At 38.2% G+C, this 16,275-nt stretch overlaps 1 protein-coding gene across 4 annotated transcripts in view; it reads right to left on the bottom strand.

Moving 5' to 3' along the window:
• The window catches only part of SDCCAG8 (serologically defined colon cancer antigen 8), a 247,714-nt gene that overhangs the window by 184,730 nt on the left and 46,709 nt on the right, over window positions 1-16,275 (bottom strand). For all 4 annotated transcript variants that reach the window (XM_011981160.1, XM_011981162.1, XM_011981163.1 and 1 more), the window contains 3 exons: window positions 15,832-15,896; window positions 12,435-12,623; window positions 1,894-2,032 (listed from right to left, as the gene is read on the bottom strand). In XM_011981160.1, coding sequence (XP_011836550.1) covers window positions 1,894-2,032; window positions 12,435-12,623; window positions 15,832-15,896 — 393 coding nt within the window. The remainder of the gene's footprint in view (window positions 1-1,893; window positions 2,033-12,434; window positions 12,624-15,831; window positions 15,897-16,275) is intronic.

The following is a 16,275-nucleotide window of genomic DNA, read 5'->3' as shown; positions in this document are numbered from 1 at the left end:
ATTCACATGAGATGACTTGACTGACACAAGGGCATTCGCGGAAGGTTTTGAAAGTCATGATATCGAGGGACAGCTAGAGCTCAGAACAAATGAAGAAACAGGAGAGTTTGAGGAAACAACATGGTGGGGAGTTTGGTTAGAACTGAATCTAAGTTTCAGAAGGCATGAGGGTCAAATGGGAAGAGTTATGGATGAACTGTATAAAGACAAATGGACATAGCAATGGCTGACAAGAGGCTTAATGCAGAATTGAATAGCCCTAATTTTGTTTTAACTTCTATTTCAGGTTCGGGGGTACATGTGCATGTTTGTTGTACAGGTAAACTCATGTCACAGGCGTTTGTTATACAGATCATTTTATCACCCAGGTATTAAGCCCAGTACCCAGTAGTGATCTCTTCTGCTCCTCTCCCTCCCCCCACCCTATATCTTCAAGGAGATGCCACTATCTGTGGTTTCCTACTTTGTGCTCCTAAGTTCTTATCATTTAGCTCCCACTTATCAGTAAGAATATGTAGTATTTGGCTTTCTGTCCCTGCATTAGTTTGCTAAGAATAATTGCTTCTGGCTCCATGCATGTTCCTGCAAAAGATCTGATCTCATTCTTTTTACGGCTACATACTATTCCATGGTGTCTATGTTCCATATTTTCTTTATATAATCGGTCAGTGATGAACATTTAGATTGATTCCGTCAATTTAGGTTGATTTCATCAATTCCATCGTTTACATTTGCTATTGTGAAGGTTGCTGCAATCAACATTCACGTGCATGTGTCTTTGTGGCAGAATGATTTCTATTCCTCTGGGCATATACTCAGTAATGTAGCCCTAATATTTTAATAAAACACTGAGATTAGTATATGGTTTAGACTAGTGCTATCCAACAAAACTTTTCATGATAATGAAAATGCTCTATATCTGCACTGTCCAATATTCGCTACATGTGGCCATTAAGAACTTGAATTGTATGCTAGTGTGTCTAGGGAAAATACATGCAACTTTAACGGATTACGGTGTGGCCCCCAAATACAGTAATGAATCAACAGTAACCTCCTATTCTTCAAACTGCCTTTAACACCATCTGATCACTAAGTATAAACTGTTATTCTCCTTAGGTATGTTTGAGTTACCTTACAGTAAGTCCAGACTCAAAGATGCTACTAAGACCAGGCGTGGTAGCTCACGCCTGTAATCTCAGCACTTCGGGAGGACGAGGTGGGCAGATCACCTGAGGTCATGAGTTCGAGACCAGCCTGGCTAACATAGTGAAACTCCATCTCAGCTAAAAATACAAAAATTAGCTGGGCATGATGGCCCATGCCTGTAATCCCAGTTACGTGGGAGGCTGAGGCAGGAGAATCACTTGAACCCAGGAGGCAGAGGTTGCTGTGAACGGAAATCATGCTATTGCACTCCAGCCTGGGCGACAAGGCAAGACTCCATCTCCAAAAAAAAAAAAAGAAAGAAAGAAATGCTACTAAATATGTACATATTATTATCTTTGGTGTATTTGGATTTTCTCAAAACTTACCAATTATTGAGGAAAAACATTTGTCTTTAATCATATATGAACATAAATAAACTAATGCCTGGGTGTTAAGATTTTTGCAGCATTGCAAATTATCAGCAAATAAAAAGATTAAGCATATAGGTCTCTCAAAGTATTATACTGTACTACATTCTCTGAACAGTGATACAACAGTATTTGCAGAGGAATAAGAATTCTCCAAATAGCAAATTTGTTTAATTCAGAAAAGTCAACATTAACAGATTGATAATTCACTTTGTGTGTTTGAAAAACAGAGTTTAGTTGCAGAAGAATAACCAAATAAATACTCAGAAGAAAAAAGAAAAAACAAAAGACGCTTTTATTTGCATCTTATTAGACTTGCCTTGGTTTTTTCAAAATTGGCTTCCTCAGATATTTGCAAAACTTGTTTCACCTGTTCGTAAGCACTTGCTTCTCTTTGCTGCGTATCTGCCAAGCTGCTCCTTACGGAAACTAGTGCAGACATCAGGTCATCTCTTTCTCTGTCAACACAGACAGCACATTCAGAACAAGAAATGATCAAATGATCATGTCTTCATAAGTCAGGGAGGAAAAGGCATTAATATGTATTAGAAGAGCCAGAGTAGGCCGGCTGAGCACATATTAAATAAAGCACACCCCAGAGAAAGACCCTCTGTCCTCACTTGGCGAGCGGCAGGCAGAGCAGCCGGGAAGGCCAAGAGCCTTCGTGGCAGGACTGCATCTGTGTGGGACAATCATCTATTGTGGAGATAGCTGCAGGGGAAAGCCCAGAAAAGAGCAAATTAGTTTTTTAAACGTTGGGGGGAGGCTCCCTTAAATTTGTACGTTTTACTAGTTTCAAAAGGTTTGGCCATTAGAAGACATAGAATGCTGTCTGTGGTCTGATGTCTTTCATTTTTTTATTATTATTATTACACTTTAAGTTCTAGGGTACATGTGCATAACGTGCAGGTTTGTTACATATGTATACTTGTGCCATGTTGGTGTGCTGCACCCATTAACTCGTCAGCACCCATCAACTCGTCCTTTACATCAGGTATAACTCCCAATGCAATCCCTCCCCCCTCCCCCCTCCCCATAATAGGCCCCGGTGTGTGATGTTCCCCTTCCCGAGTCCACGTGATCTCATTGTTCCGTTCCCACCTATGAGTGAGAACATGTGGTGTTTGGTTTTTTGTTCTTGTGATAGTTTGCTGAGAATGATGGTTTCCAGCTGCATCCATGTCCCTACAAAGGACACAAACTCATCCTTTTTCATGGCTGCATAGTATTCTGTGGTGTATATGTGCCACATTTTCTCAATCCAGTCTGTCACTGATGGACATTTGGGTTGATTCCAAGTCTTTGCTATTGTGAATAGGGAGTCTTTATAGCATTCTTGCCGTTTTAATGAAAAACCAAGAAAAGTAAATACCTCTCTTCCAATATTTGGTGGTTTACAATTTGCTTCTGTTTAATGCTAAATATGTGTGACAGAATTCATCAGAATGAATAAATATTGACCTGGAAAAAAAAAAAAAAAGAAAACTTCCAGGGAGATAATTCACCCCAACTTCCTGATAGTGGTGACTTCTCGGGAGAAAAAAAAGAGGTAATAAATGGGTAGACTAGGGTTTTGTTGTGGGTGCTCTCCTCTGCACTGTAGGTCATTTCACAACATTTCTGACTTCACCCTTTGGTTAATAGTAGTGCCCTTCTCCCCAGTTGTGACAAGCAAAACTGTTTTCAGAAATTTTCCAGTGTCTCTGCGGCAGGGGAGAAAAACTGCTTCTAGTAGAGAACCACTAGAATAGACTGTCTTTAGCATCAGTTCTCAAAAGGAAACAGGAGTGGTGGAGGGTATCAGAAGAGAGATATGAGATAAAATTATAAAATGTATTGCAGCACTATTCACAATAGCAAAGACTGGAACCAACCAAATGCCCATCAATGAGAGACTAGATAAAGAAAATGTGGCACATATACATGATAGAATACTATGCAGCCATAAAAAAGAATGAGTTCATGTCCTTTGCAGGGCATGGATGAAGCTGGAAACCATCACTCTCAGCAAACTAACACAGGAACAGAAAACCAAACACCGCATGTTCTCACTCATAAGTGGGAGTTGAACAATGAGAACACATGGATACAGAGAGGGGAATATCACACACCAGGGCCTATTGGGGGGTGGGGGCTGGGGGAGGGATAGCATTAGGAGAAATACCTAATGTAGATGGTGGGTTGATGGGTGCAGCAAACCACCATGGCATGTGTTTACCTATGTAATAAGCCTGCACATTCTGCACATGTATCCCAGAACTTAAAGTATAAAAAAAATAAAATTATTAAAAAAAAAAAGGTGGGGGGGAGGTGCTGAAAGGGAAAAATGCAGCAAAGTAGGGAAGGTAGGAATTGTAAATCAAAGTAGCAGTCAACATTTTAAGAAAGGACTGAGGCTTTGTCCATGCAGCAGATTCTCCTCTCATTTACTTGAACAAATAAATGTCCTTTCCTTTTTATCTTTCTCCACAATCCTCTTTTTTGTGCTTCTCTTTCAATTACATTCTTTCAGTTACTTATGAACACTGTTGTTCAATGATTAGTACTGCTGAACTCCTCAAATCTCCTGGTTACGCATATAATATTCACAATTTAACACAATCTTATCCCACTGGGTTTGATCATTGCCAAGACCCACCCCTCTTCAGCAATTCTCAGAAGTACTTTATCCTAAGCTGTTTATTGAGGGTAGAAGTGAATCAAATGCCAAAATGCTCTGGCATGTAAAATAGCAAGGATACAATCTCATAGATTAAATAAGTCTCATATAAAATATTCTAGGATATTTACAATTTATCGACTGAATAAAAATATCCAGCACACCAAAGAGAAAGTGAGGCAGGAAACTTTCAAGACACAAAAAGCAAAAAATTTATGTTGGACTGTTACATATGGTATTCCCCGTTTTGTTAAAGAGTTGAAGACTAAACCACGGTTTCAAAATCAGTTGAAATAAATGCTTGCAGTTTCCTTTTCATTGCCAAGTTCTTAAACTATGAGAAAAGAGCCAACTTTGATTTCTTTTTTAAATTAGCAAGTTTTAAAGAGTCATAGTTTAGAGGATTATAAATTCTGCTTGAATCACTTTCAGAATTAACCAATGATTCAATTTAAAACATCTCTTAAAGGTAAAATAAACTATTTGTGGTATTTGGAAAGCAGCCACATTTGAAGAAACATGTAACACTGAACAAAGTTATAATTATTAGCAGTTTCATAAAAGTCTTTTTTATTTAAAAAAGAATAAATTGCTACAAATATAAAATTCATGGAAGCAGAGTGATCTTCACTTAGAATTTCCTGATTTGTTTTAAATTGATAAAAGTAATTTTTCTTCCAAGGAAATGAAAAAAGAAGTAAATTGTTTTAATTGAATATAATCAAACACAATTACTATGTAAAAAAGTGGAAGAATCAAGGCAAGATTAAATTATCCTAGTTAAGTAAAAAAATAAACACCAGCAAAATTGAGTATGTATCTATTTATATTTCCATAAAAGTTCTATAACATAAAAGGGGTCTAGCTTCATCAAGGATATGCAATCCAGTTAGGACCTATGATTCTAGAAGAAAAGAAAAATTCACTCTGTAAGGACAGCAAGTCAATATAGGCATCTTACAGTCACCTTTCTTAAATCACTAAGACTTAATGAAGAGCAAAAATAACTATTCAATGAGATTCTTATCTGTTTCTGATACCATGCAATCACCAAAGCCAAAGTTCCAAAGAAAAAGAATGAACAAAAAAGGCCGGGCGCGGTGGCTCATGCCTGTAATCCCAGCACTTTGGGAGTCCGAGATGGGCAGATCACTTGAGGGCAGGAGTTCCAAACCAGCCTGACCAACATGCTGAAATTCTGTCTCTATTAAAAATACAAAAATTAGCTGGCTGTGGTAGTGCACACCTGTAGCCCCAGCTACTTGGGAGGCTGAGGCACAAGAATTGCTTGAACCTGGGAGGTGGAAGTTGCAGTGAGCTGAGATTGTGCCATTGCACTCTAGCCTAGGCGACAGAGTGAGACTCCATTTTTTAAAAAAAAAAGAATGGTCAAAAAAGCTCCATGTTTGTAAGTATGCAAACAGACAGATCCACAACAGGATAAAAATCTAACAAACCTGCTGCTTATGGGAAACTTAAGTCTAATAGATTTTATCTCTTTTCAGAATATGCTCTTGTCAGGAGTAGTGTTTGTCACACAGTAGATGCTCAACAGAATAAGCAATAAGAAAACAAATAAATGAAGAAAGAGTCTGCTATAGGATGGTGTCAAAAGACGTGAAGTAAAGCTCCCTCTCAGTTCTAATATTTCATGATCTAAACTGAAAACATTACCTATTTTGAATCAGAAACTGGAGTTCAGTTGCTCTGGTTCAAAAGTGTTTCAGAATATTAACTCACCAAATTTAGACTATGGAACCACAGAAAATTATCAAAGATAAAACTCCAATATACAGATAGCTTGTTAAGCCCATCATTAGACAGTGAGACCACAAAACGATTACACTCAAACTCCGTGTAACCGCTGGGCTGACACACTCCACCTTTCTGTAAGGCAAATGCAACGCATGCTTCAAGGTAGCTTTGAGCCCACCTGGGAAGCTTGCAGGTAGTTAGTCATTTTGGCAATTTAGGATTATCTAATCATCCACTCAGGTGTTACTAAATCTTGGTTTTGGTTTGGTTTGGTTTTGTCTCAGCCAGTCCACATACCAAATAGCAGCAAGCAACCCCACAAATCATTTTTTTCGAAAGAGCTCTGGGCTGGCAGTCCCCTTTCCTCAACACAAGACCTTGCTTCCTGCTCCATTCCTGTGTTCATCTGGCTTCATCTTGTCTGAGCTTTCCCTTTTTAGCCCCACACTTATCCCCTGGGTCTGAGAGTGCTACTTATATAATCTGCCTTTCAGAAACAGCCGATTCCAGCCACCCAGGGTAACTGCCCAGTTAGCTACAGTCCTGCTCCAGATCCCGCAGTCCACAGGGCCGGCCCAGAGCCACACCTGAATGAGGCTCTCACAGTGGGAAGCTGTACAGATACACATGGCATATCAGTGTGAAAGGGAAAAGGCAGTTCTCCAAATTACCATCTTCCATAGCAAATGTTCTGTGAGTGCTTGTGCTTGGAAACACCTTGTGGATGTGTCGATCAATGTAATCAAGGAGCTTCCTGAAGCAAAGCCAGCAACACCGTGTTAACCCTGCAACGTTCCATGATCCAGATGAAAGAGCAGCTGAGGCAGAAAGATGACGTAAAGATCCCGAGTGTTCTGGGGTGAAAAGCGTGCACTTACATGCACTAATGAGCATGTAATATTTAAGAACCTTAGCGCAGCAATCGGGGCCAAAAGGACTGAGAAAGTCCCTTAACAATCTCAGCCAAGTGTTTAAGCAAAAGAGTTGGCCTAATGTATATGCATGAGCTTCATCTTGAAATGTGGAGTGGCTAAGAAATGTCTTATAATTTCTAAATTACTCCAGTTACTATTAATTGTAAGCATTAGTAGGCATCACTAGTAAGTGTTACTATGCCGTTTTCACAAAGGAAGTCTAGAAGGCTGACTACAACATTTCTTTGTTCCTCGATTCTGGGAAGTTCCTGCTGTCGTCTTTTAAAGCCAACTATGCAGAGCATGGCCAACGATCCACTCCAAAATCACACGCTGGATTAAAGCCCCAGAAAAGTACCCTTGGAATCATTTCTCTTTTTTGAAAAGTACCGTGAAACTTCTCCAAGGTACTATGAGCTACAGAAAAGAATTTAAGCAGTTCCATCTTCATTACCATGTGAAGGTATTTTGATCATTAAGCAAGAAAAAGAGGTTACTGTTATTCTTAGCTCCCTTATGGCATAAAGAGGCCAAGTGAAAGGCGAAAGGTCAGAAACAATATGAAGACTTCAAGTCAACGTAAAAAATATATCCAATGTCATCAACAGTTGTTAAGTATATTCTCCAAAAAGTCCTTGAGTCCTAAGAAACCAGAAACCACCAGAAACATATGGGTGGCCTGGTCTCCAAGTCATGCCTGATCTCCTCCCTGTCAACTGTACAAGCCATTCTTTTTTTTTTTTTTTTTTTTTTTTGGAGACAGGGTCTTCCTCTGTTGCCCAGGCTGGAGTGCAATGGCACAATCTTGGCTCACTGCAACCTCCGCCTCCCAGGTTCAAGTAATTCTCCTGCCTTAGCCTCCCAGGTAACTGGGATTACAGGTGTGCACCACCATGTCCAGTTATTTTTGCATTTTTAGTAGAGATGGGGTTTCACCATGTTGGCCAGGCTGGTCTCGAACTCCTGACCTCAAGTGATCCACCTGCCTCAGCCTCCCAAAGTGCTGGGATTACAGGTGTGAGCCACCATGCCTGGCCATCAAACCATTCTTGTGTCAAGAATATATATTCAAAATAGTAAATGCTAAAGGATGCAACAAAGGAGCTGAAAGCTGCTGTCACAATACCACATTTACAAGGAAACTTTTGATTTATCATATTTAAGGTATCATTTTTAAACATTCTATGTTAAAGTCATCCAGGTAATACGATAACAGCTTATGGCGGGGTCAGGCTTCTAACTATACATAAAACTAGAAATCCAAACCCAAAAGGTGCTGGACACTCTTCAAAGTTAGCATAGGACTCAATATTCAGCACTCTGCATTAGTAAGTTTAAAGAAACTGAACACCAGCTTAGGCCAAGAGAACAATACAGAAAAAGAATTCATTGACAATAAAAGCAGAAACCATTCAGTGTTAATAGGTTTAATATCCTTTCTGATATTAATGCAGAACATGAGACAATGATATTCTGCTGACAAGGCAGAAAATTGAACTAAGTAGATTGACATTTACTTCAAGAGGCTACGAGCTTAAATTTAGGATAGAGACAAAGGAATACATAACTGATCAAGAATCTTAATTTCTCAATGACTGCGAGGCTTAGAAGTAACCGAAACATTACAGCTTCCTTTAAAAATATTTTTTCAGAATCTAGAAGGATAATATAAAAGGCAACATAATAACCTGTTATTTGTTGGTTAAGGTTTTTTCTTTTTTAATTTCTAAATTTTTTGTAGAGACAGGGTCTCACTATGTTGCCCAGACTGGTCTCCAATTCCTGGCCTGACGATCCTCCTGCATCAGGCTACCAAAGTGCTGGGATTACAGGCATAAACCACTGTGCCTGGCTTATTAGTTTTGCTAGACTACCTAGTTTTAAGCTCTGGCTCTTTTTATGTGCAACTTTTAATATGCTTTCTTCTTTCTAAAATTAATTTTTAAACTATATTCTCCTTGCAAAATTAGTTACCAATATTTTTAAAGGCCTATTTGACACCCTTTCAACTTAATTGCCTTTGTCCACCTCTCTAGTGGTAATCTCTATTAAATATTTGGTGCTTACTCTTTCAAATATTTTTCTGTGCATATCTATGAACCTTGAAGGGGAAAAATGTAGTATAGTTGTATATGGACTTAAAAAATACAAAAGGTTTCATACTGGATGTATCTTTAGCCATTTTGTTTTGTTTTCCTGCAACAATGTATTTTGGAGATGGTACAACATTAATATACATAGAACTACTTCCGTTTTTCATACTATGCACAAAATGTCATAGTTTATCTAAACCATGTTTAGTTACTCTCCTTTGAACGATATTTAAGTTGTTCATATAATTACAAACAATGCTGCAAAAAGCATTCCCTATACATACCCCATTATGCATGTACATGAGTTTTTTTTCTTGAGGGTAGATTTTGAAAAGTGAAATGCACAATTTGAATGTTAATGGACAGTACTAATTTACTTCCAAAGTATTTCCACCAATTTATGAACCCACCAGCAGAATATCAAAATACTTGCTTACTCATGACCTCACCAACTCTTGAAATTATCAATCTTGTTCTATTTTGTCAGTCTGATGGATTGGTTTTTTATTTTTTGATTGTATTTCCTCAAATACTAACAGAATAAATACATTCTGATATGCTGACACCTTCCTCTTTTGTTGCTCACTGATTTCTATTCTTTACCTACTTTGCAACTAGGCAGCTTGTCCTTTTTGTTTGTTTCAGAGGAAATTTATTCTATCGGTCTTTTGTCATGTATAGTTCAAATATATTTTTCTCAGCCTTTTAACTGAATATGTAATGTTTTATTGGAAGGGAATTTATTTTTTAATAGAAACAAATGTATCTTTTTTCCCTTATGACTTCCACTTTTCATGTCATCCTTAGTACTATAACCCACAACTATAAGATATTTTTTATATTTATTTCTAATGCTTTTATAGTCTGAATTATATCTGAACCTTCAAAAGCACCATGAATTTATTTTTGTAAGGTACAGTTCTGTTCTTGTTTTTCAAATATAAACAGGCAAATTTTTAACTTCTCTGAACCCCAATTTCCCTACCTTTAAAACGAGGGTAATAATATCTACCTCATGAATGCTTTAAGATTTTTAAAAATTATGTTCTTAAATTGCCTAGCATAGTCCTTGACATACAATAAATGTTTACTACATTTGTTAGTTGTATCTGAAAATAGTTAATACATATTTAATAGTTATATTGAGCATATATGAATAAATTAACAACATATTTAATACTTAAAATACTTAACAAAAACAGAACCAAGCAGTATAGATCATAAAAACTACTGTTCGGGTCAGGCGTGGTGGCTCACACCTGTAATTCCAGCACTTTGGGAGGCCGAGGCAGACGAATCACGAGGTCAAGAGATCGAGACCATCCTGGCCAACATGGTGAAACCCTGTCTTTACTAAAAATACAAAAATCAGCCAGGCATGGTGGTGGGTGCCTATAGTCTCAGCTACTTGGGAGGCTGAGGCAGGAAAATCACTTGAACCCAAGAAACAGAGGTTGCAGACAGTCAAGACTGCACCACTGTACTCCAGCCTGGCAACAGAGAGAGACTCTGTCTCAAAAAAAACAAAAACCAAACGAACAAACAAACAAACAAAAAAGCTACCAGTCAGTCCACACTGGAAATTCTGTTCATATAACAATCAGTAGGTTAGGTCAGGTGTGGTGGCTTATGCCTATAATCCCAATACTTTGGGAAATTGAGGTGGGAGGATCACTTGAAGCCAGGAGTTCAAGAACAGCCTGGGCAACATAGTGAGACTCCATCTCTACCAAAAAAAAAAAATTTAATTAGCTGGGTGTGGCAGCACATGTCTGCAGTTACCCAGGAGGCCAAGGCAGGAGGATCACTTGAGCACAGAAGTTCAAAGTTGCAGTGAGCTACGATCATGCCATTATATTCCAGCCATGGCAACAGAGTGAGACCCCAACTCAAAATCAACAGCAACCTGCCCCCGACCCCAGGGGGTTAGCCATGTGTGGAAACCACAGCTACAAGACATATTGATCATTCTTGGGAGTATGGAAGGTACAGAATGGTTTTAATATTTATTGAGCACTTACTATATGTCAGGAAGTGTTTTAAGCACTACATAGGTTTTCTCTAGTGACCCCTCAAGGTAACTCTATGAGTTAGGTACTTACGTCACCATTTTAAAAATGAGAAAATTGAGGCACAAAAAGGCTAAGTAACTTTTGCAAGGTTCCATGGTGAGTTGGCAGTAGAATCAGAACATGAACCCAAGCAGTCAGTTTCAAAAGCAGTACTTCTGGTCACAGGCTAACCTGCCTTAGTAAAAATCCCAAAAAGATCTTAAATCTCAAGAAGCAGGTATTATTCCTCCAAACAACAGAAGACTCCAGGCTCAGAGAAGAAAAGTAATTTGTTGAAGGTCAGGACATGGAGCAAAATCAGTCTGACCTTAATGACCACAGTCATGCCACCCCTCCACAGCAGTTCCGGCGGGAGGATCTCTGACTGTGGAGTAGTCAATGCCAAAATGCCTTGTCACATGAACAGCGAACATTTACTGGGTGCCTACTGCCAGCCAGACACTCTGCTAGGAACAAAGGCTATGGAAATAAACAAAACACAACTGCTGCCTCCAGGTGTACACGATATATTATAAAATCACAGAAGAAAGGAACCTAAGTCAGTTGAGGACAAAATGGGGCAGGGCTGGTGAGAGACTTCTTCTAAAAAGAAGTGATCTGGGGTTATTTAAGTGAGTGGAGCAGACAGAGAGAGGTGACATTGAGCACATAGAAGAGTAGGGGGCATAGAAGAACATACACTATAAACTGCCACTGGGTTCCACATTACATAATAATTCTCAATTTCCACCGAATACAATTTTCACAGGAAAAGGTTCCCTCTGGAATAGTGAAAACAGAACAAAACAGATGTACACAGAGAATTGTTTCACTCAGCTTAGATGAAAACTTCGACAACACAAAAGGTCATCTGTAACTTGTTCTCAGTTAACCCTCAAATATCAATAGTGGGACACAGTGGGTCCTCATAATATTCCTTACAACAGACACACGAGAAAGACGTGGTAATAACTCATTCTACCTGAAGTACAGCAGAAAAATTCAAGATATGGCAAAACCAAAGGAATTTCTATTACACTCACTTTTGTTAAGAATAGTATTAGATTTGTAATTATAGATTCACAGAACTGGACAGAATCGTAAAGACTGTCTAGTTCAATTCTCTCACTTGAAGATGGACTGAAACCAAGAGATACTATTATCTATTCAAAGTGACAGGGTTTCTGTTCAAAGCGACATGGTGACAAGGCAGAACCTAACCATTTGTCTTCAAGGAAGCTACAATGAAGGAACCTTTTAAAATCCATTGTATTTGAAGACTAACAATAATCACATGTGACTTAGCATAGGGCTAAAATAACACAATGCTCCTTTAAAGGCAGAATTTTCCATATTGCCAAAGACGCTGTGTGTAGAAGCATACTTACTTCATCAGTCTTTCGATGGTCTGCATGTGAACATTATTATGGGTCTGGGAAAGAACAGCTTCGTGCTGAGCACATTTCAAACAAAGACCAGCAACCCGGTTGGAAGTATTAGCAGCCAGAAGAAACTCTTTATGCTTTAGTTGCTCTTTAAGATCTTCACAAGTTCTCTGATATTCAGCTAAGTCTTTCCTAAAAAGAGGGGGAAAAAATTCTAGAAAATGGCCAGGTAAAATTACGTGACTTTAAATAAATCATCATAATGTTAACTACTACTATCATTTATGGGCGTTCACCTGATGCTTTAGTTTACATCCAATACCTTATTAATTTTTACCATGACCCTGAAACTTTTGGTGTGGTGATCGTAATTGACACATTGAATATGATGAGACTTGAATATATTAAATAATTAGCTCAGGTTCTTGTAAGATTTTAATATTAGATTAGAGTCTGCCCAATACTGGCTCTCTTGTTCCAGGATCCAACCTCCATTAATGCTATATTAACCACAAAACAAAAATAAAACTCCAAATATAAATCCCAAATAGTTTTTCTTAAAAAAGAGGTGGGGTAATATAAGACAACATACTTGAGGTGACGAAAATAACCTCTTTCAAGCATTAACCTCTTAAAATTTTTAGAGTACCTTAAAAGTTCACATAAAAAAACATGGATTTTTACCCTTGACGAGTTTATTACTGCCCATTTTTCTTCAGGAGGAAAATATTAGATAGATAATTATCTAACAGCAAACTTCTACAAAGATCTGTTTCAAAAGAAAGTAAGTTACAGATGGAAGTTACATAGAACTTGCCAGTCATAAGATTTCAGGGGTAGTAGCTATTAGCGGGAAACACAGGCTGCTAAAGAAAGGGCTGGGGGTGGGGGGGAGGTGTGAGTGTGGGTGTGGGTGCAGTTTTTGTTTGTTTTTACTTTATCAGCTCACCTCTGGATGAGGTTTTTTTCAAGGTGACTTTTTAAGGATTAAATGACTGGTGCATGGGTTGTATTTTCCTACCTTATCCTAGTAAAGTTGCGCTAAAGTCAACTTGGCGACTGAGCTTCCTTGCCTAGGTGGCTCTTTTGTACCATTGTTGTTGTTGTTTTTATTATTTTTATTAAAAAAAAAAAAACTTTCGAGCTGAAAAATGAGACTACTGAAGGCAGGAACTTTATCTCCATCTCTGTCTACTCCCTACTGTCATTGTCAGAGTCTCCATGCTCAGGGGCTATGGCCATCATAACTGGCTCCTTGTCACAGAGAAGAAGTCAACAGCCTGGCTGTCAGACAATTGTTGAGATTTCGGGGGTTGTCAAGCAACCCAGGAGAGGCAGAAAAGACCCACAGGCAATCTAAGGGTTAAAAAAAAAAGCTAATCTAATGGCGTTCCAAAGTTGAGGGGAAAAAAGGAGCCGCTTCTACCCTATCCCCAAAATAATAACACCAACGTGGTAAGTTTTCTTTTTCAATACCATGTAGAGAATGTCTGACTTTCAAAGGCTTTATAAAAAGAACTTGGGAAGCACATTCCAAAGTCAAAGGGTCCCCATTACTAATTTCGGTCAGGTCCAAACTCAAAACACTCAAGTAGATTTGGTTACTGGCAATGGCAAAAGAGAAAGTTGAAAAGAAGACTGATTTTATTTAAGAAAATGCCTCTTTAAAGAATCTTAAATTATAGTAAAAGAAAATGAAGAAACAGAAGGATTCAGAGAACAAAGTCTAGTTCATTGCAAGTCGGTATTTTAATGTAATTAAAGATGAAATATCTGGATTCTGAATGAGACAAAATAAGTCACATTCCCCTAAGTACAATGATCTAGAAACATATCACTTTAAAAACTGAAGAATCAAGTCATAAAAAAAATCAAAATGAAATAAAGTAGGACAAAAAGCAAGAAAGCAAAAATTAGAGTAATTTTTAAATGTTATGTTTCTTTGTAAAAACAAAAAGTCGAAATCTCTAGAGAAATCCTAAAACTAATCAGGGTAATCTATGAAAAACATAAGAATACTTAAAAAATAAACAAGCATGTTCAATGAAAGCTATGAGTTCTGGCTTTTTTTTTTTTTTTTTAGATGGAGTATCCCTCTGTTACCCAGGCTGGAGTGCAATGGCGTGGTCTTAGCTGACTGCAACCTCCACCTCCTGGGTTCATGTGATCCTGCCTCAGCCTGCTGAGTAGCTGCGACTACAGGTGTGTGCCACCACACCCAGCTAATTTTTATATTTTTAGTAGAGAGAGGGTTTCACCATATCGGCCAGGCTGGTCTCGAACTCTTGACCTCAAATGATCCATCCGCCTTGGCTTCCCAAAGTGCTGGGATTACATGCATGAGCCACTGCAACCAGCTGAGTTCTGGCTCTTAGTATTACTCTAGTTATGTCTCTAGATAGATATGGCCTGGAAGATTTTAAAATTTATTTCAAATTGGACTTATTAAAATAAAATGATAAACAGTATTTGAAAGTTTATTTGATTTAAAAATACTTTATTACCACTATTTAAAAATAATCGTTAACAACAAAAACATTAATTCCTGCTGTCTTTTTCTACTCATTATATGTAAATCACTAATGGTTAATCTATAATATATAGGTCTTACCGGGATCTCTAATAAATAGATCCTATAAAAACTATGTGAAGATTCATCATATACACTCAAATTCATGACGCATACAAATACTCAAACTATTATATTATCATTACAATTTTAAAATTAGATGAAGACTATCTACAGAGAAAAATACTAATAATTTGAAAACTAAAGTGCTTCCTTTTCATTATTATTTTACTTGAATATCATAATTTCTATAAGAGCAGTTAGTGAGTTAGTGATTCTTTTTTTTTTTTTTTTTTGATACAGTCTCACTGTGTCACCAGGCTGGAATGCAGTGGCACGGTCTCAGCTCACTGCAACCTCCTGGTTCAAGTGATCCCGGGTTTAAGCAATTCTCCTGCCTCAGCCTCCCAGGTAGCTGGGACTACAGGTGTGTGCCACCACGCCCAGATAATTTTTGTATTTTTAGTAGAGACAAGGTTTCACCATGTTAGCCAGGATGGTCTCAATCTCTTGAACTCATGATTCGTCTGCCTCAGCATCCCAAAGTGCTGGGATTACAGGCGTGAGCCACCACGCCCAGCCACGATTCTTATTTTTATGAGAAAACACAAGTATTTTACAACTGATGAAGAAATAGGAATGTGATTTGAAAAATAACCCAATTTTAGGCCATTTTATCCTTTAATAATCTGAGGAAAGTTTTTAAATTATATATAAAATGTCAGCAAGTAAGTTTGATAATGACTAAAACTAGAAGTTCAGCAAACATTCAAATATATTTTAAGATCATTATGCTTTTGGTATGACTATAAATGGAAGATTTCACTTTACCTCAAAAACTTCAGTTGGGATTCCTGAATTTCGTACTTTTCCTCATAAGTAAGTTTTAGCTTCTCCTATAGAAAAGAAAAATAAAAGCATATTTTTCTCCATGTCCTGTGTTTTATAAGTAAACTTTAATTTTTTTTTTTTGAGATGGAGTTTCACTCTGTTGCTCAGGCTGGAGTGCAGTGGTGCAATCTCGGCTCGCTGCAAGCTCCACCTCCCGGGTTCATGCCATTCTCCTGCCTCAGCCTCCCCAGTAGCTGGGACTACAGGCGCCCGCCACTGCACCCGACTAATTCTTTTGTATCTTTTTTTTTTTTTTGAGACGGAGTCTCGCTCTGTCGTCCAGGCTGGAGTATAGTGGCCGGATCTCAGCTCACTGCAAGCTCTGCCTCCTGGGTTCACGCCATTCTCCTGCCTCAGCCTCCCAAGTAGCTGGGACTACAGGTG

The sequence above is a fragment of the Mandrillus leucophaeus genome, unplaced genomic scaffold (assembly GCF_000951045.1).
Source record: "Mandrillus leucophaeus isolate KB7577 unplaced genomic scaffold, Mleu.le_1.0 Scaffold220, whole genome shotgun sequence".
NCBI classification, from domain to species: Eukaryota; Metazoa; Chordata; class Mammalia; order Primates; family Cercopithecidae; genus Mandrillus; species Mandrillus leucophaeus.
The sequence above is the reverse complement of the archived record's forward strand: the minus strand, read 5'-3'. Positions and strand labels throughout refer to the sequence as shown.